The sequence below is a fragment of the Salmo salar genome, chromosome ssa11, assembly GCF_905237065.1.
Source record: "Salmo salar chromosome ssa11, Ssal_v3.1, whole genome shotgun sequence".
In the NCBI taxonomy this organism is placed as follows: Eukaryota; Metazoa; Chordata; class Actinopteri; order Salmoniformes; family Salmonidae; genus Salmo; species Salmo salar.
The window spans coordinates 99,272,972-99,293,958 of record NC_059452.1 but is presented as its reverse complement, the minus strand read 5'-3'; the positions used below and the strand labels follow the sequence as shown (position 1 = coordinate 99,293,958).

At 44.5% G+C, this 20,987-nt stretch overlaps 1 protein-coding gene across 1 annotated transcript in view; it reads left to right on the top strand.

Moving 5' to 3' along the window:
• Nucleotides 1-2,652: 2,652 nt before the first annotated feature.
• Nucleotides 2,653-20,987, top strand: part of LOC106563797 (serine/threonine-protein kinase TAO1) — a 70,281-nt gene continuing 51,946 nt past the window's right edge. Inside the window, 8 exon segments of the mRNA XM_014129656.2 lie at nt 2,653-3,101; nt 3,241-3,321; nt 14,872-15,152; nt 15,871-15,942; nt 16,561-16,662; nt 16,833-16,878; nt 17,020-17,116; nt 19,944-20,057. Coding sequence (XP_013985131.2) covers nt 15,021-15,152; nt 15,871-15,942; nt 16,561-16,662; nt 16,833-16,878; nt 17,020-17,116; nt 19,944-20,057 — 563 coding nt within the window. The 5' untranslated portion in view covers nt 2,653-3,101; nt 3,241-3,321; nt 14,872-15,020.

Genomic DNA, 20,987 nt, shown 5'->3' with positions numbered 1-20,987 from the left:
AATCAAGGATGATCAATGGAAACAGGATGCACCTGAGCAAAATTTTGAGTCTCATAGCAAAGGGTCTGAATACTTATGTAAATAAGGTATTCCTATTTTTTGTTTAATAAATTTGCAAACATTTCTAAAACCCTGTTTTCGCTTTGTCATTATGGGGTACTGTGTGTAGATGGATGAGGACATTTTTTAAATTTAATCCATTTGAGAATAAGGCTGTAACGTAACAAAATGTGGAAAAAGGGAAAGGGGCCCTGTGGCTCAGTTGGTAGAGCATGGTGTTTGCAACGTCAGCATAGTATGTGCAACGCCAGGCTTGTGGGTTTGATTCCCACGGGGGGCCAGTACAAACAAAAGAAAATGCATGAAATGAAATGTATGTATTCACGACTGTAAGTCGCTCTGGATAAGAACGTCTGCTAAATGACTAAAATGTAAATGTGTATATAAATATATATACTCAGCACCTGAACCCACTCAGTATGAATGGTATTGTCCCAAATGGCACTCTATTCCCTATAGAGTGCACTACTTTAGACCAGAACAAAATATATTACAAGTATTATACTTATGTGGGAATACAGTACCCTTTGGGACTCAACCTATGTGATGCTATCAAATGTATTTATATAGCCCTTCTTACATCAGCTGATATCTCAAAGTGCTGTACAGAAACCCAGCCTAAAACCCCAAACAGCAAGCAATGCAGGTGTAGAAGCACAGTGGCTAGGAAAAAATCCCTAGAAAGGCCAAAACCTAGGAAGAAACCTAGAGAGGAACCAGGCTATGAGGGGTGGCCAGTCCTCTTCTGGCTGTGCCGAGTGGAGATTATAACAGCACATGGCCAAGATGTTCAAATGTCCATAAATGACCAGCATGGTCAAATTATAATAATCATAGTAGTTGTCAAGGGTGCAACAAGTCAGAAACTCAAGAGTAAGTGTCAGTTGGCTTTTTCATAGCCGATCTTTGAGAGTATCTCTACCGCTCCTGCTGTCTCTAGAGAGTTGAAAACAGCAGGTCTGGGACAGGTAGCACGTCCGGTGAACAGGTCAGGGTTCCAGCAGGTCTGGGACAGGAAGTCTGGGACAGGTAGCACGTCCGGTGAACAGGTCAGGGTTCCATAGCCGCAGGCAGAACAGTTGAAACTGGAGCAGCAGCACGGCCAGGTGGACTGGGGACAGCAAGGAGTCATCATGCCAGGTCATCATGAGGCATGGTCCTAGGGCTCAGGTCCTCCGAGAGAGAGAAAGAAAGAGAGAAAGAGAGAACTAGAGAGAGCATATTTAAATTCACACAGGACACCGGAGAAGACAAGAGAAATACTCCAGATGTAACAGACTGACCCTAGCCCCCCGACACATAAACTACTGCAGCATAAATACTGGAGGCTGAGACAGGAAGGGTCAGGAGACACTGTGGTCCCATCCGATGATCCTGTCTGTGGCTCCTGTCTGTCTCTCTCACTGATGTTTTATTTGTCTGTCTCTCTCACTGATGTAAAACTCTCACTTTAGTTTGGATTACATACATGATTCATCACTTTAAATGACACTTTGACACTTTTGGGTTCACATTTGAAGGACACATGCTATTGACCAAACTGTATATGAAGTATTGGGGGTCAGGTATATGAGATATCTGGAAGTCAGGGATACACCTATACAGGTGACCAGACCTGAACCAGACAGCACCTTGTGTGTGTGTGTGTGTGTGAGAGAGAGACTGTCTCTACCTCATGAGTGGCAAACTGACTATTCAAAATAAAAAAGGTTTCAGTCACTATTGGACACTGTATGTGTTTATACATTATAATTGCAGCAGTGCATGCTTCATCCAGATTTTTTGTGAATGCTGAAGCTCAGTCAGGACTATGGGTGTGGGGAGGTTATTTAGGCTATTTGTGGCAAAGACTTAGATCATAATCGGCTAAGGAGCTCAGCAAGACTGAGGACTCAGGACACACACACACACATGCAATAAAGCATATAGCTATGAAGAGGATTGCCAGGAAACCAAACATTGAATTGAGTTGAATTCTACATCAGGCAGAAAGGAGCGTTTGAAGTTAGGAAAGATTCCTCTCATGACCTCTACAAGACAGAATGCTAAATAAAATGATATTTTAAGTACTGGTTGTCCATGCGCTTGGTCCTTTTGGCGATAGAAATGTGAGACAATATATCCACAGTAAAGTTTATGTAATTATACTTTTCAAAGCGCTGGCAGTACACTCAGATTTCTATGACCTGAAGCATGCGCAGAACCATGTAAACACGTGCACGAGCTCGGCAAGTATGCGTGTCTGGTTCATGTATTTCTATACACCAGATGATGGAAATCAGAGAGCGCTATTAGCACTTTGAACAGTTTATGTAATTATACTTTCCAGTAGATATGTTGTCTCACATTCCTACCGCCAAAAGGACCTCACAGACAACCGATAAAGTACTTTAAAATGTAAATTTATTCAACATTCTGGCTGTTGAGGTCATTAGAGGAAATGTTCCTGATTCAAAATCATTTTCTTCCTGGCGTAGAATTCAATGCAATTCAACACCGGGTTTCCAGGCAATGAAGAGGATTGTGTGTGTTTACTTTGAATGTTGAACTAGACTTGAACATTTGAGAACATAAAATGAATTATATATTATTTGATAGATATTCGGAACATGATTGTGAATCTACCCTGACTGTCAACCACCACCAACTTGTGTGTTTTACTCATAACCAACTACGAATTCCCTGTTGTGTTGTCACGCCCCGCCAACTTGGCAACAGGGAGGGAGGATTCAGATTGCGGATCTTGGCTGGATGTTTCGCAGGGGGATAGCTAGCACGGAGAGGTGACAGTAACTTCAGCACCCACCCGGGGGTAAACAGCGACAAGGCCACCCAAGTGCGGCACACTAATCGTTTTAGTCAGAACTAGGGATGACTGTCGCTTTTCAGTTTTAACAGAGTTGTGGATGTTTTTACATATTTTTGCCCTATGATTGTCACGGTAGTAAGGAGGAGGTGAATTCTCGCAGCCGCCATCTTTGGAAACTGATTGGGAGGAGTGGAGAACTTCGTTGGCTGACTGGTTTATTACCCAGCTATTGGTAGTTATTTTCAGGGCCTCGACTGGCCTTACTGTACACACATTACACTTGCTATTCGGTTGACCAAACACAACGAGTCGGCATCGTTCAACCTGGAAAAGGCTAGCTAACAAAACTCCAATCTGTGCTCCACCTCCAGACTCGAGTCAGTTTGTTGCGCCCTTCCCTGCCTTGTTGGACATTTGCTCCCGTTATTCTACCTGAACCTGGCCTCTGACAGGTAAGTGTCCGCTGTGCATTCAAGCCAACTTCTGCTGGTGAGAAATGTGTTTATCTGGATAACTTGCCTGCTAGCTAGGCTTCTTAGTTAGCCAACTTGATCAGCTGGTTAGACAACATCATTAATGCTGTAACGTTAGTTAGCTTACGACGTGGATGGTTAATGTTAGCTCGATGACATCCAACTAGCTAACTTTAGTCAGAGAGGAATCTTTGCTCTAACGATTGGGGAATGATAACTAATGGACATGGCTAACTAGCTAGATGGCTAACTAACTAGCTAACTTTTGATAAGCTATGAAGCGAATGTCTCCTTTTAACTTGTAAACAATTCAATGGCAGCTAAATGACAATTCAATGGCAGCTAAATGACAAGACAGATTGTCAAATGCTGGGAAGGACATGGCTAGCTAGGTAACGTTCGTCTAGCGATAAATGCTGGCTTGTAACGTTAGCTATCAAGCTAACGTCTGCTGTTTTACTAGCCAGATAGCTAACTAGCGAATCCTCTTCTAATGTAGACAGGTCGTTTTGATGTGACACTCCTTCGTGTTTTTTCCTCACTGTTCAACTCAACTGTAAATCATGGCTGAGGCGATCAGAAACACAGCAGCTTCACGACCAATGTCAACCACTCGGTCTAAACTGTGAACTGAAATAGCACTAGTTATGTCCTAAGTGTTGCTAGGTTTTAATGTTTACAGCCAGCAAACAAGCAGCTTGACAAATCTATTGTCGTGGTATGTCTTCCTTGTACGCCTGCATTCATTCCTGGCGGTTGCTGACTTGTTTGTGGGCAGTGACGTGAGTCACATTCCTAATTTCTGTGTTGACATTGCGTAACATTCTTTCTCGGCCTTGACTATGCCTGTTCGCCAGTATTGCACACTCCAAATTGTGACAAACTGTACTTAATGGAAAACATCTCTAAATAACGATTATGTTGTTTTCATTTGTTAGACAATGGCATCATAAATGTAAGTTGGCAACAACTCCCCTTCACATCCTTCCTACACATTAAGGTGAAGTGTTGGGAATGACAAATCAAGAACACTTTTTTTCCGTTAACAATGCAAACCTTTTGCATTGATTAACAACATTGCATTCAAACACTTGGCATTCTAGGAATTTGAATGTACAGTAGGTTATATCACAACCAGTGATATAAGGTAGTTATCCACACACTGTCCTCACATCTGCACACAATGATTTGAAGTGTCGTCCATCACTAGACCAGTGAGAGTTGAAATAAAACTGTATTTGTCACATGCGCCAAATACAACAGGTAGACCTTACAGTGAAATGCTTACTTACAAGCCCTTAACCAACAATGTAGTTTTAAGAAAAATAAGTGTTATGTAAAAGAAGAACAAATAATTAAAGAGCAGCAGTGAAATAACAGTAGCGAGGCTATATACAGGGGGTACCGGTACAGAGTCAATGTGCAGGGGCACCAGTTAGTCGAGGTAATTGAGGTAGTATGTACATGTTGGTAGAGTTATTCAACTAACTATTCATAGATAATAAACAGAGAGTAGCAGCAGTGTAAAGGGAGGGGGGGGGCAATACAATTAGTCTGGGTAGCCATTTGATTAGCTGTTCAGGCCTGGGGGTAGAAGCTGTTAAGAAGCCTTTTGGACCTAGACTTGGCGCTCCGGTACCACTTGCCGTGCGGTAGCAGAGAGAACAGTCTATGACTAGGGTGGCTGGAGTCTTTGACAGTTTTAGGGCTTTCCTCTGACATCGCCTGGTATAGAGGTCCTGGATGGCAGGAAGCTTGGCTCCAGTGATTTACTGGGCCTTACGCACTACCCTCTGTAGTGCCTTGCGGTCGGAGGCCAAGCAGTTGCCATACCAGGCGGTGATGCAACCGGTCAGGATGCTCTCGATGGAATTTAGCTGCAAGTGTCGGTAGCGTCATAGTTTAGCTACAAGGGTTGGTAGCGTCGTAGTTGAGCTACGTGGGTAGGTGGCGTCGTAGTTGAGCTACGTGGGTAGGTGGCGTCGTAGTTGAGCTACGTGGGTAGGTGGCGTCGTAGTTGAGCTACGTGGGTAGGTGGCGTCGTAGTTGAGCTACGTGGGTAGGTGGCGTCGTAGTTGAGCTACGTGGGTAGGTGGCGTCGTAGTTCAGCTACAGTTGAAGTCGGAAGTTTACATTCACCTTAGCCAAATACATTTAAACTCAGTTTTCACAATTCCTGACATTTAATCCTAGTAAGAAGACCCCGTCTTAGGTCAGTTACAGTGAGGGGAAAAAAGTATTTGATCCCCTGCTGATTTTGTACGTTTGCCCACTGACAAAGAAATGATCAGTCTATAATTTTAATAGTAGGTTTATTTGAACAGTGAGAGACGAAATAACAACAACAAAAATCCAGAAAAACGCATTTCAATAATGTTATAAAATGATTAGCTTTTTAATGAGGGAAATAAGTATTTGACCCCCTCTCAATCAGAAAGATTTCTGGCTCCCAGGTGTCTTTAATACAGGTAACGAGCTGAGATTAGGAGCACACTCTTAAAGGGAGTGCTCCTAATCTCAGCTTGTTACCTGTATAAAAGACACCTGTCCACAGAAGCAATCAATCCATCAGATTCCAAACTCTCCACCATGGCCAAGACCAAAGAGCTCACCAAGGATGTCAGGGACAAGATTGTAGACCTACACAAGGCTGGAATGGGCTACAAAACCATTGCCAAGCAGCTTGGTGAGAAGGTGACAACAGTTGGTGCAATTATTCGCAAATGGAAGAAACACAAAAGAACTGTCAATCTCCCTCGGCCTGGGGCTCCATGCAAGATCTCACCTCGTGGAGTTGCAATGATCATGAGAACGGTGAGGAATCAGCCCAGAACTACACGGGAGGATCTTGTCAGTGATCTCAAGGCAGCTGGGACCATAGTCACCAAGAAAACAATTGGAAACACACTACGCTGTGAAGGACTGAAATCCTGCAGCGCCCGCAAGGTCCCCCTGCTCAAGATAGCACATATACATGCCCGTCTGAAGTTTGCCAATGAACATCTGAATGATTCAGAGGACAACTGGGTGAAAGTGTTGTGGTCAGATGAGACCAAAATGGAGCTCTTTGGCATCAACTCAACTCACCGTGTTTGGAGGAGGAGGAATGCTGTCTATGACCCCAAGAACACCATCTCCACCGTCAAACATGGAGGTGGAAACATTATGCTTTGGGGGTGTCTTTCTGCTAAGGGGAGAGGACAACTTCACCGCATCAAAGGGACGATGGACAGGGCCATGTACCGTCAAATCTTGGGTGAGAACCACTTCCCTCAGCCAGGGCATTGAAAATGGGTTGTGGATGGGTATTCCAGCATGACAGTGACCCAAAACACACGGCCAAGGCAACAAAGGAGTGGCTCAAGAAGAAGCACATTAAGGTCCTGGAGTGGCCTAGCCAGTCTCCAGACCTTAATCCCATAGAAAATCTGTGGAGGGAGCTGAATGTTCGAGTTGTCAAACGTCAGCCTCGAAACCTTAATGACTTGGAGAAGATCTGCAAAGAGGAGTGGGACAAAATCCCTCCTGAGATGTGTGCAAACCTGGTGGCCAACTACAAGAAACGTCTGACCTCTGTGATTGCCAACAAGGGTTTTGCCACCAAGTACTAAGTCATGTTTTGCAGAGGGGTCAAATACTTATTTCCCTCGTTAAAATGCAAATAATTTTATAACATTTTTGACATGCGTTTTTCTGGATTTTTTTGTTGTTATTCTGTCTCTCACTGTTCAAATAAACCTACCATTAAAATTATACACTGATAATTTCTTTGTCAGTGTGCAAACGTACAAAATCAGCAGGGGATCAAATACTTTTTCCCCTCACTGTAGGAGAATGTGAAATGTCAGAATAACAGTAGAGAGAATTATTTATTTCAGCTTTTATTTCTTTCATCACATTCCCAGTGTGTCAGAAGTTTACATGCACTCAATTAGTATTTGGTAGCATTGCCTTCAAATTGTTTAACTTGGGTCAAATGTTTTAGGTAGCCTTGCACAAGCTTCCCACAATAAGTTGGGTACATTTTGGCCCATTCCTCCTGACAGAGCTGGTTTAACCGAGTCAGGTTTGTAGGCCTCTTTGCTCGTACACGCCTTTTCAGTTCTGCACACAATTTTCTATGGGATTGATGTCAGGGCTTTGTGATGGCCACTCCAATACCTTGACTTTGTTGTCCTTAAGCCATTTTGCCACAACTTTGGAAGTATGCTTGGGGTCAATGTCCATTTGAAAGACCCACTTGCAACCAAGCTTTAACTTCCTGACTGATGCCTTGAGATGTTGCTTCAATATATCCACATAATTTTCTTTCATCATGATGTCATCTATTTTGTGAAGTGCACCAGTCCCTCCTGCGCAAAGCACCCCCACAACATGATGCTGCCACCCCCGTGCTTCACGGTTGGGATGGTGTTCTTCGGCTTGCAAGCCTCCCCCCTTTTCCTCCAAACATAACGATGGTCATTTTGGCCGAACAGTTATATTTTTGTTTCATCAGACCAGAGGACATTTCTCCAAAAAGTACAATCTTTGTCCCCATGTACAGTTGCAAACCGTAGTCTGGCTTTTTTATGGCGGTTTTGGAGCAGTGGCTTCTTCTTTGCTGAGCGGCCTTTCAGGTTTTGTCGATCTAGGACTCGTTTTACTGTGGCTATAGATACTTTTGTACTTGTTTCCTCCATCATCTTCACAAGGTCCTTTGCTGTTGTTCTGAGATTGGTGCGAAAAGTGCAAATCAAAGTACGTTCATCTCTAGGAGACCGAACGCGTCTCCTTCCTGAGCGGTATGACAGCTGCGTGGTCCCATGGTGTTTGTGCTTGCATACTATTGTTTGTACAGATGGAGGTGGTACCTTCAGGCATTTGGAAATTGCTCCCAAGGATGAACCAGACTTGTAGAGGTCTTAAATTTTTCTTCTGAGGTCTTGGCTGATTTCTTTAGATTTTCCCATGATATCAAGCAAAGAGGCACTGAGTTTGAAGGTAGGCCTTGAAATACATCCACAGGTACACCTCCAATTGACTCAGGCTAATTGACACCATTTATCAGAAGCTTCTAAAGCCATGACATTATTTTCTGGAATTTTCCAAGCGGTTTAAAGGCACAGTCAACTTAGTGTATGTAAGCTTCTGACCCACTGGAATTGTGATACAGTGAATTATAAGTGAAATAATCTCTCTGTCAACAATTGTTGGAAATCTACTTTTGTCATGCACAAAGTAGATGTCCTAACCGACTTGCCAAAACTATAGTTTGTTAACAAGAAATTTGTGGAGTGGTTAAAAAAACAAGTTTTAATGACTCCAGCTTAAGTGTATGTAAACTTCCGACTTCAACTGTACATGGGTAAGTAGCGTCATAGTTGGTAAGTAGCGTCATAGTTGGTAAGTAGCGTCCTAGTTGGTAAGTAGCGTCCTAGTTGAGCTACGTGGGTAGGTGGCGTCCTAGTTGAGCTACGTGGGTAGGTGGCGTCCTAGTTGAGCTACGTGGGTAAGTGGCGTCCTAGTTGAGCTACGTGGGTAAGTGGCGTCCTAGTTGAGCTACGTGGGTAAGTGGCGTCCTAGTTGAGCTACGTGGGTAAGTGGCGTCCTAGTTGAGCTACGTGGGTAGGTGGCGTCCTAGTTGAGCTACGTGGGTAGGTGGCGTCCTAGTTGAGCTACGTGGGTCGGTGGCGTCCTAGTTGAGCTACGTGGGTCGGTGGCGTCCTAGTTGAGCTACGTGGGTCGGTGGCGTCCTAGTTGAGCTACGTGGGTCGGTGGCGTCCTAGTTGAGCTACGTGGGTCGGTGGCGTCCTAGTTGAGCTACGTGGGTCGGTGGCGTCCTAGTTGAGCTACGTGGGTCGGTGGCGTCCTAGTTGAGCTACGTGGGTCGGTGGCGTCCTAGTTGAGCTACGTGGGTCGGTGGCGTCCTAGTTGAGCTACGTGGGTCGGTGGCGTCCTAGTTGAGCTACGTGGGTCGGTGGCGTCCTAGTTGAGCTACGTGGGTAGGTGGTGTAACAGCCTGTTAATGTTTGTGTTCTACTATGTGTTATACCAGCTTCAGGCCTGGTCACTGTTGCCACACTGACAGTACTATAGTCTATAGGATTTATGCATCTCCCAGGAAAAAGGGATCAGAGAGGGAGTGTGGTAAAGCCTGTTCTCTCGGCCTGCCACACAGTACAGTCCACAGGGATCAGTGTTGTTATCCTGACCCCCCCCCACCCCGCTCTATATCAGTTGCCACCTGACATAACCCACCGTAGCAGCAGCCTCTGTCCCAGTGAAACACTGGCATGCTCAGAAACACCCTCTCAGCTATCCAGAAAAAACCCTCTCAGCCAGCCAGTCCACCCCAGGACACATACAGTGACCCTGGGTACATTTTCAACACCCACCAACTCAGACGGTTCTGAAATTGTTTGTGGTTAGAAACGGATAAGATTAGCCTTCCTTCAAAATGCATTTTGTTGACCTAAATAATTTGATCTCTCAGAAATAAAGCTAATTGATTGCATCCAAATTGGCCACCTCGGTTCTGTCCGCACTGTGAACCCCAGCTACATGTACAGATTACCTCAACTAGCCTGTACCCCTGCACACTGACTCGGTACCGGTGCCCCCTGTATATAGCCTTGTTATTGTTGTTCTTATTGTGTTACTTTTTATTAGTACTTTTTATTTTAGTCTACTTGGTAAATATTTTCTTCTTCTTGAACTGTTGGTTAAGGGCTTGTAAGTAAGCATTTAAGGTAAAGTCTACCCTTGTTGTATTTGTCGAATGTTGCAAATAAAGTTTGATTTGAATGAATACATAAAATATATATTTTTTAAAATGAAAACACTATGCCTATAGGCTATGCCAAGGCTGTGTTGTATGCCATTCCCTTGTGAGTAAATCTGAGCTGAAAATACATTATAGTCAATTCCGTTACCAAATTGCTTCAGCCATTTCACGATTTCTTGTGTTTTTATTTAAACATTTTGATAATTTGTGTACTTTTTGACATTTGACTGGATTGTTTGGAGCTAGTAACATAGGCATTTCAGGGGCCTCCCAAGTGGCGCAGTGGTCTAAGGCACTGCATCGCAGTGCTAGCTGCGTTACTACAGATCCTGGTTTGATACTGGGCTGTGTCTCAACCGGCCGCGACCGGGAGACCCATGATGCGATGCACCATTGGCCCAGCGTTGTCCGGGTTAGGGGAGGGTTTGGCCGTCCCGGGATGTCCCATCGCGCTCTAGCGACTCCTGTGGCGGGCTGGGCACATGCTCGCTGACACGGTTGACCAGTTGTACGGTGTTTCCGCCGACACATTGGTGCGTCTGGCTTCCGGGTTAAGTGGGCAGTGTGTCAAGAAGCAGTGCGGCTTGGTTGGGTCGTGTTTTGGAGGACGAGCGGCTCTCGACCTTCGCCTCTCCAGAGTCTGTAGGGGAGTTGCAGCAATGAGACAAGACTGTAACTACCAATTGGATTCCACGAAATTGGGGATAAAAAGGATAGATACAAATAAACATAAGCATTTCACTGCTCTAGAACGTTGCTAAGCTGTGTACGACCAATGAACTTTGATTTGACTAGTGATGTGGTAGCAGAGTGAGAGTTAGGCTAAACACTGCCTTTATCCTAATGACAGAGGAGCTAGTGTGTGTGACTGTGTGTGAGAAGGGGGAAATCCTCCTAGGTTTGTCTCTCTACTATGACTGTCCATGGACTGTGTTTTATGCACTGATTCAGGCCAGAACTGCTGTGTTGATTGGTTGACAGCTTCTGCTCTCTCTAGGCCTACTTTCTCTGTCGACGAGGTATGAATTATATTATGTTGATTGGTCAGGTGTCTTTTTAGTCTCTGGGTTCATCCTGTACACACTGTAAAACCTATTGTTCTACTTAGAAAACTGAGGCAACTATTTTCTATGAGCTTTTTGAATATTTCCAACATGAACAATTTTTAAAAATGTATAATAAACCTACCTTTTTAGTGTTTTACAGGCACTAATATATTAGGTACAGCATAATGACTTTTTGTTGCTTGGATCCAACTTAATTTGATCAATTCCAGAAGTGTTATTATACATTAGATTGACCTAGCCTTTCTGATTAGTTACTTTCAGTGAACTTGTCTTAATGTTGAACATTGTCGGATGTATTTGATCATTTTCCGTCTCAACCCCCTTTAGCAGGGATTGATGAGCAGCGTGATCATTCCACTAGCAGTAACTGGGGTTAGAAGTGTAAGCATTGCCTCTGTCATTGAAAGTGGTGCGCATGACCTTAGTGATGGTGGGAATAGGTCGTCTCAACGTTTTGATATGCCTTCATCGTGCTCCATAACACCTCATACCACAACAAACTGCCTAATACTAATGTGTAAATGTACTTTTCTTTCTTCAAATAGAAACAATGTTTCATAGTCCATATACTAAGTAATATATGTGTAAAATGTAGATTTTTAGAATGGACCGTTATCATGCACCTGTCTGGAAACAGGTTCAGGGGAAAAAATACATGACCATGCAGTTTAATAGCGAATGGAGGACGCTTTTCCCGTGGTTAATTTTCATGCCAGCCAGGTAGGCTATACTCCTGTTGTAAAGAAAAACAATGTGCTTAATATTAGGAAAGTTGAAAAATAAATATAATGGGCCTAACCTATAGAAAGCTGATGGGATCCTCCTCTTTTTTAATAGAGCCCATCACTCTGTTTTCTCACACAATTACACAGCCTATAGAAATGTTGCGCAACATGAGCTCATGTGCCCTCATGAAGTGTTTTGATAAGATTTTTGAATACATTTGCATTGATGTCAGAGTGATTAAAGGGACAATAGAGTGCTGAGTACCAGGCAGTTAGCAAGTTTGGTAGGTTGCTAATGACCATCAGCAGCATCAGAGCTTGGAGAAGCCTAATTAATGTGACTAAACGGTCAGGTGGAATTTGACTGCCTTTATGACTCATGACTGGTGGTAATGCGGTCAGCGTAACAGCCCCTGTAGTGCGTATGGCCCAGTACACCTCTGGGGCCGAGTTCCCTGCCATCCAGGACCTCTATACCAGCCGGTGTCAGAGGAAGGCACTAAAAATGGTCATAGACTGCAGCCACTCAAGTCATAGACGGTTTTCTCCTACCGCACGACAAGTGTGGAACCAACAGGACCCTGAACAGCTTCTAACCCCTAGCCAAAAAGACTGTTAAATAGTTCATCTGGGTAGCTATTAGTTAACTATTTAACAATCTGCATTGACCCTTTTGACTCATCACATACGCTGCTGTTACTGTTTATTATCTTTCCTGTTGCCAAGTCACTTTATTCCTACCTACACTACCGTTCAAAAGTTTGGGGTCACTTTAGAAATAACATCAAATTGATCAGAAATACAGTGTAGACATTGTTAATGTTGTAAATGACTATTGTAGCTGGAACCGGTTGAGGACTTGTGAGGTGTCTGTTTCTCAAACTAGACACTCTAATGTACTTGTCCTCTTGCTCAGTTGTGCACCGGGGCCTCCTACTCCTCTTTCTATTCTGGTTAGAGCCAGTTTGCGCTGTTCTGTGAAGGGAGTAGTACACAGCGTTGTACGAGATCTTCCGTTTCTTGGCAATTTCTCGCATGGAATAGCCTTCATTTCTCAGAACAAGAATAGACTGACGAGTTTCAGAAGAAAGTTATTTGTTTCTGGCCATTTTGAGCCTGTAGTCGAACCCACAAATGCTGATGCTCCAGATACTCAATTCGTCTAAAGAAGGCCAGTTTTATTGCTTCTTTAATCACAACAACAGTTTTCAGCTGTGCTAACATAATTGCAAAAATGTTTTCTAATGATCAATTAGCCTTTTAAAATGATAAACTTGGATTAGCTAACACAACGTGCCATTGGAACACAGGAGTGATGGTTGCTGATAATGGGCCTCTGTACACCTATGTAGATATTCCATAAAGAAATCTGCCGTTTCCAGCTACAATAGTCATGTACAACATTAACAATGTCTACACTGTATTTATGATCAATTTCATGTTTGTGTGTGAATTCAATTTAAGGGCTTTATTGGCATGGGAAACATGTTTACATTGCCAAAGCTAGTGAAACAGATAATAAACAAATTACACTCACAGAAGTTCCAAAAACAATAAAGACATTTCAAATGTCAACACAATGTCACTCATTCTCTCTCTCTTACACACACACACACACACACATCCCTAATCCATAATGGTGTGTGTTTTATTGAGAGCTTTGCTGTGGTACTACAGCTGTGGTGATTTGCACATCAGAGGCTGATGTTTCAGTCCCAGAAGAACTCAGTGCTCTCTCTCTCACACACACACACACACACACACACACACACACACACACACACTTATCAATACACTCAATGAAACACACACACTTATCAATACACTCAATGAAACACACACACACACAACTCATCAATACGTGACTCAATGATGCACACGCACACACACTGAATCCCTCACTGCACTCTGACCCCACTTCTGTCTCTCATTAAGGCAATAGCCTAGTTTAAACCCGGATGTTAAATCAATGATTAATCCACATGATGTTTGTGCGTCTACTCGCCCAGGCCAGTAGTTTAAAGATCTACATGATGTTTGTGCGTCTACTCGCCCAGGCCAGTAGTTTAAAGATCTACATGATGTTTGTGCGTCTACTCGCCCAGGCCAGTAGTTTAAAGATCTACATGATGTTTGTGCGTCTACTCGCCCAGGCCAGTAGTTTAAAGATCTACATGATGTTTGTGCGTCTACTCGCCCAGGCCAGTAGTTTAAAGATCTACATGATGTTTGTGCGTCTACTCGCCCAGGCCAGTAGTTTAAAGATCTACATGATGTTTGTGCGTGTGCTCGCCCAGGCCAGTAGTTTAAAGATCTACATGATGTTTGTGCGTCTACTCGCCCAGGCCAGTAGTTTAAAGATCTACATGATGTTTGTGCGTCTACTCGCCCAGGCCAGTAGTTTAAAGATCTACATGATGTTTGTGCGTCTACTCGCCCAGGCCAGTAGTTTAAAGATCTACATGATGTTTGTGCGTCTACTCGCCCAGGCCAGTAGTTTAAAGATCTACATGATGTTTGTGCGTCTACTCGCCCAGGCCAGTAGTTTAAAGATCTACATGATGTTTGTGCGTCTACTCGCCCAGGCCAGTAGTTTTAAATATCTACCTGATGGAAAAGTCCAGTAAATTTCCCAGAATTCCCAGGTGTAATTTAATGTAGTGAGTTTTGAACATTTTAATGACCAACTCATCAAACGCATAGCCATTGGCTTAATCGACTTAATCTACCAAAACAACTTTCCCTTAGCCACGCAGTCCTTTTGGTTGGATTAAATGACATATTTTACTGCATAAGACCACTCCCATAGAATTCTGTGGACACTCCCACGCTGTGCACAATAGCCTGGGGATGAGGTTAAGCTGAGTGAGAGGCAATGTTTGATCCAATGTTTCTCTAAGCGGAGTAACGAAGCTGTTCCCCCCCCCCCCATATTCTTCTTACATACTCTTCCTCTTCCCCCTCCCTCAAGATGCCCATGCTCCGGCTCCTCTGGCTCCTCCCCACTGGCAGATGAGTTGTCAGCTGCTCTGGCATAGATCCAGCTGCGCTCCAACGGCCAGATAGTCCTCTGGCCCCTGCCCCCGCCCTGCCGGGAGACAGAAAACTACATTACCCAGCATGCCCTCCACTGTGCGGGCGGGCAGTCTGAAGGACCCGGATGTAGCCGAGCTGTTCTTCAAGGAAGACCCTGAGAAACTGTTCTCTGACCTCAGAGAGATAGGTCATGGCAGCTTTGGAGCAGTCTACTTTGTATGTACACACTCAAACACACACACCACATCACACACACACACACACACTCAAACACACACACACCACATCACACACACACACACACACTCAAACACACACACACCACATCACACACACACACACTCAAACACGCACACCACATCTCACACACACACACACACTCAAACACACACACCACATCCACACACACACACACACACACACTCAAACACACACACCACATCTCTACACACACACACACACACACTCAAACACACACACCACATCACACACACACACACTCAAACACACACACCACATCACACACACACACACCACATCACACACACACACACACACACACTCAAACACACACACCACATCTCTCACACACACACACACTCAAACACACACACCACATCTCTCACACACACACTCAAACACGCACACCACATCACACACACACACACTCAAACACGCACACCACATCACACACACACCACATCACTCAAACATGCAAACACACACACCGATTCCTGTGCTGTAATAGTCCTACTGTTCCACCTGTGTTCTCTCTGTGTCTTAAGGCCTGTGTGTTTACTCTGACTGTGTCTTAAGGCCTGTGTGCGTGTTCTGTCTGTGTCTTAAGGCTTGTGTGTGTTCTGTGTCTAAGGTGTGTTCGTGTTCTCTGCCTGTGTGTGTGTGTGTGTGTGTGTGTTCTCTGTCTGTGTCTAAGGCGCGGGATGTGCGAACTACCGAGGTGGTGGCCATCAAGAAGATGTCCTACAGCGGGAAGCAGTCCAACGAGGTGAGGCGGACTGCTACACATTCCTCCCTGTTTTTCTTTCGAAAGTTTATTTCAACAGGGACAACATCTCAGACGGCACACTTGAGAAATGTTGCGCTGCACCAGATTGAGTTAACACACACACACTCTCCGATAGAAATATGTGAGCTGAACACAATTATCTCCAAGGTCACCCCACGGCTCTCATACACTTTCACTTTCACCTCGCTCTCCTCGTAATTTCAAATGATCTGTAATCAGATTACACCTAATCTGTGTACGAAGAAAACCACCCCAGTAGACAGACACCATTCCGTATGTATGTCACGTATGAGAACAAACACTTGATGGAGACCTCCAGGGTTCTCTGTATGTTTTGTGTTCATTCAGAGTGATCTGAGTAGTCACTCTGCACCCATTTTATTTCCCCAGGTGTGTTGGTTGACCAAGAACTCATTTGTAGTTTCACCATGTCTCCACAGAAATATATTAAGTCTTTCTTTATATGGTTTATTCTTAAAAAATAAAAGTATTCTCTTTTCACACTCTCCCTCCCTCTCTCTCACTCTTTCTTTGTTTTTCATTTTAATTTTGGGCCGATATAGGTATTTAAAAAAAAAATAAAACTATCTCTCTCAGAAATGGCAGGACATTGTAAAAGAGGTGAAGTTTCTCCAGAGGATTCAACATCCCAACAGCATAGAGTACAAGGGCTGCTACCTACGAGAACACACAGCATGGGTAAGACACACACAAACACACACACACGGTAGTGTATGAAGGCCTACTACCTATGAAACCCAGAAAAACACACCCTCGCACACATTTTGAGGTTAAAACTCCCATTGAGATGTTTCAGGTGTATATCCATGGACCTGTTTTCTTCCTGGATGTGTTCTGTGTGTGTCTAGCTGGTGATGGAGTACTGTCTGGGCTCCGCTTCTGATGTTCTAGAAGGTAAAACATTCTAGAAACATTAACCTTCCTTTTTGTGTTGTACTACATCGTGGTCAATTTAGACTGTGTTTGACACAATGTGTCTTTTTACACATTTTTAGCAAATGTTTTCTAAAATATCCTCTCTTACTCATCCTGTAGTTCATAAAAATCCCCTTCAGGAAATGGAGATCGCTGCCATTACCCATGGTGCTTTGCAGGGGTTGGCCTACCTTCACTCCCACAACATGATTCACAGGTGAGACAGTTAGAGGAGCATTCAGAAACATGATTACACCTACTGACCCAGTGGTGCTTGTCCATATTGAGATTACACCTACTGACCCAGTGGTGCTTGTCCATATTGAGATTACACCTAGTGACCCAGTGGTGCTTGTCTAACAATGAGATTACACCTACTGACCCAGTGGTACTTGTCCATATTGAGATTACACCTACTGACCCAGTGGTGCTTGTCCATATTGAGATTACACCTACTGACCCAGTGGTGCTTGTCTAACAATGAGATTACACCTACTGACCCAGTGGTACTTGTCCATATTGAGATTACACCTACTGACCCAGTGGTACTTGTCTAACAACGAGATTACACCTACTGACCCAGTGGTACTTGTCCATATTGAGATTACACCTACTGACCCAGTGGTACTTGTCCATATTGAGATTACACCTACTGACCCAGTGGTACTTGTCCATATTGAGATTACACCTACTGACCCAGTGGTGCTTGTCCATATTGAGATTACACCTACTGACCCAGTGGTACTTGTCCATATTGAGATTACACCTACTGACCCAGTGGTGCTTGTCTAACAATGAGATTACACCTACTGACCCAGTGGTACTTGTCCATATTGAGATTACACCTACTGACCCAGTGGTACTTGTCTAACAATGAGATTACACCTACTGACCCAGTGGTACTTGTCCATATTGAGATTACACCTACTGACCCAGTGGTACTTGTCCATATTGAGATTACACCTACTGACCCAGTGGTGCTTGTCCATATTGAGATTACACCTACTGACCCAGTGGTACTTGTCCATATTGAGATTACACCTACTGACCCAGTGGTACTTGTCTAACAACGAGATTACACCTACTGACCCAGTGGTACTTGTCTAACAACGAGATTACACCTACTGACCCAGTGGTATTTGTCCATATTGAGATTACACCTACTGACCCAGTGGTACTTGTCTAACAATGAGATTACACCTACTGACCCAGTGGTACTTGTCCATATTGAGATTACACCTACTGACCCAGTGGTACTTGTCCATATTGAGATTACACCTACTGACCCAGTGGTACTTGTCCATATTGAGATTACACCTACTGACCCAGTGGTGCTTGTCCATATTGAGATTACACCTACTGACCCAGTGGTACTTGTCCATATTGAGATTACACCTACTGACCCAGTGGTGCTTGTCTAACAATGAGATTACACCTACTGACCCAGTGGTACTTGTCCATATTGAGATTACACCTACTGACCCAGTGGTACTTGTCTAACAATGAGATTACACCTACTGACCCAGTGGTACTTGTCCATATTGAGATTACACCTACTGACCCAGTGGTACTTGTCCATATTGAGATTACACCTACTGACCCAGTGGTGCTTGTCCATATTGAGATTACACCTACTGACCCAGTGGTACTTGTCCATATTGAGATTACACCTACTGACCCAGTGGTACTTGTCTAACAACGAGATTACACCTACTGACCCAGTGGTACTTGTCTAACAACGAGATTACACCTACTGACCCAGTGGTATTTGTCCATATTGAGATTACACCTACTGACCCAGTGGTACTTGTCCATATTGAGATTACACCTACTGACCCAGTGGTACTTGTCCATATTGAGATTACACCTACTGACCCAGTGGTACTTGTCCATATTGAGATTACACCTACTGACCCAGTGGTACTTGTCCATATTGAGATTACACCTACTGACCCAGTGGTACTTGTCCATATTGAGATTACACCTACTGACCCAGTGGTACTTGTCTAACAATGAGATTACACCTACTGACCCAGTGGTACTTGTCCATATTGAGATTACACCTACTGACCCAGTGGTACTTGTCCATATTGAGATTACACCTACTGACCCAGTGGTACTTGTCTAACAATGACATTACACCTACTGACCCAGTGGTACTTGTCTAACAATGAGATTACACCTACTGACCCAGTGGTTTTTGTCTAACAACGAGATTACACCTACTGACCCAGTGGTACTTGTCTAACAACGAGATTACACCTACTGACCCAGTGGTACTTGTCTAACAACGAGATTACACCTACTGACCCAGTGGTACTTGTCTAACAATGAGATTACACCTACTGACCCAGTGGTACTTGTCCATATTGAGATTACACCTACTGACCCAGTGGTACTTGTCTAACAATGAAATTACACCTACTGACCCAGTGGTACTTGTCCATATTGAGGTTACACCTACTGACCCAGTGGTACTTGTCCATATTGAGATTACACCTACTGACCCAGTGGTACTTGTCCATATTGAGATTACACCTACTGACCCAGTGGTACTTGTCTAACAACGAGATTACACCTACTGACCCAGTGGTGCTTGTCCGTAACGAGATTACACCTACTGACCCAGTGGGGCTTGTCCATATTGAGATTACACCTACTGACCCAGTGGTACTTGTCCATATTGAGATTACACCTACTGACCCAGTGGTACTTGTCTAACAACGAGATTACACCTACTGACCCAGTGGTACTTGTCCATATTGAGATTACACCTACTGACCCAGTGGTACTTGTCCATATTGAGATTACACCTACTGACCCAGTGGTACTTGTCCATATTGAGATTACACCTACTGACCCAGTGGTACTTGTCCATATTGAGATTACACCTACTGACCCAGTGGTACTTGTCTAACAATGAAATTACACCTACTGACCCAGTGGGGCTTGTCCGTAACGAGATTAGCATGTGGTCCAAAGTACTGTTTTGAAAATCTCGTTCCCTCTCCATCCCTCCCCCACCTCTCTCCATCCCTCTCCAGAGACATCAAGGCTGGTAACATCCTCCTGACGGAGCCAGGGCAGGTCAAGCTAGCTGACTTTGGCTCCGCCTCCATTGCTTCGCCAGCCAACTCCTTTGTGGGGACGCCATATTGGTAAGGAACAACAGAGCCCGACAGTCAGCGGGGTCTACCAGGGGGTCTACCAGCTTTGTCCGTGTGATGACAAGTTTTTATTTCTTGACGTGCCTTCTATAGGGTCTACCTGACGTGCCTTCTATAGGGTCTACCCGACGTGCCTTCTATAGGGTCTACCCGACGTGCCTTCTATAGGGTCTACCTGACGTGCCTTCTATAGGGTCTACCTGACGTGCCTTCTATAGGGTCTACCTGACGTGCCTTCTATAGGGTCTACCCGACGTGCCTTCTATAGGGTCTACCCGACGTGCCTTCTATAGGGTCTACCCGACGTGCCTTCTATAGGGTCTACCTGACGTGCCTTCTATAGGGTCTACCTGACGTGCCTTCTATAGGGTCTACCTGACGTGCCTTCTATAGGGTCTACCTGACGTGCCTTCTATAGGGTCTACCTGACGTGCCTTCTATAGGGTCTACCTGACGTGCCTTCTATAGGGTCTACCTGACGTGCCTTCTATAGGGTCTACCTGACGTGCCTTCTATAGGGTCTACCTGACGTGCCTTCTATAGGGTCTACCTGACGTGCCTTCTATAGGGTCTACCTGACGGGCCTTCTATAGGGTCTACCTGACGTGCCTTCTATAGGGTCTACCTGACGGGCCTTCTATAGGGTCTACCTGACGTGCCTTCTCTAGGGTCTACCTGACGTGCCTTCTCTAGGGTCTACCTGACGTGCCTTCTATAGGGTCTACCTGACGTGCCTTCTATAGGGTCTACCTGACGTGCCTTCTATAGGGTCTACCTGACGTGCGTTCTATAGGGTCTACCTGACGGGCCTTCTATAGGGTCTACTTGACGTGCCTTCTATAGGGTCTACCTGACGTGCCTTCTATAGGGTCTACCCGACGGGCCTTCTCTAGGGTCTACCTGACGTGCCTTCTATAGGGT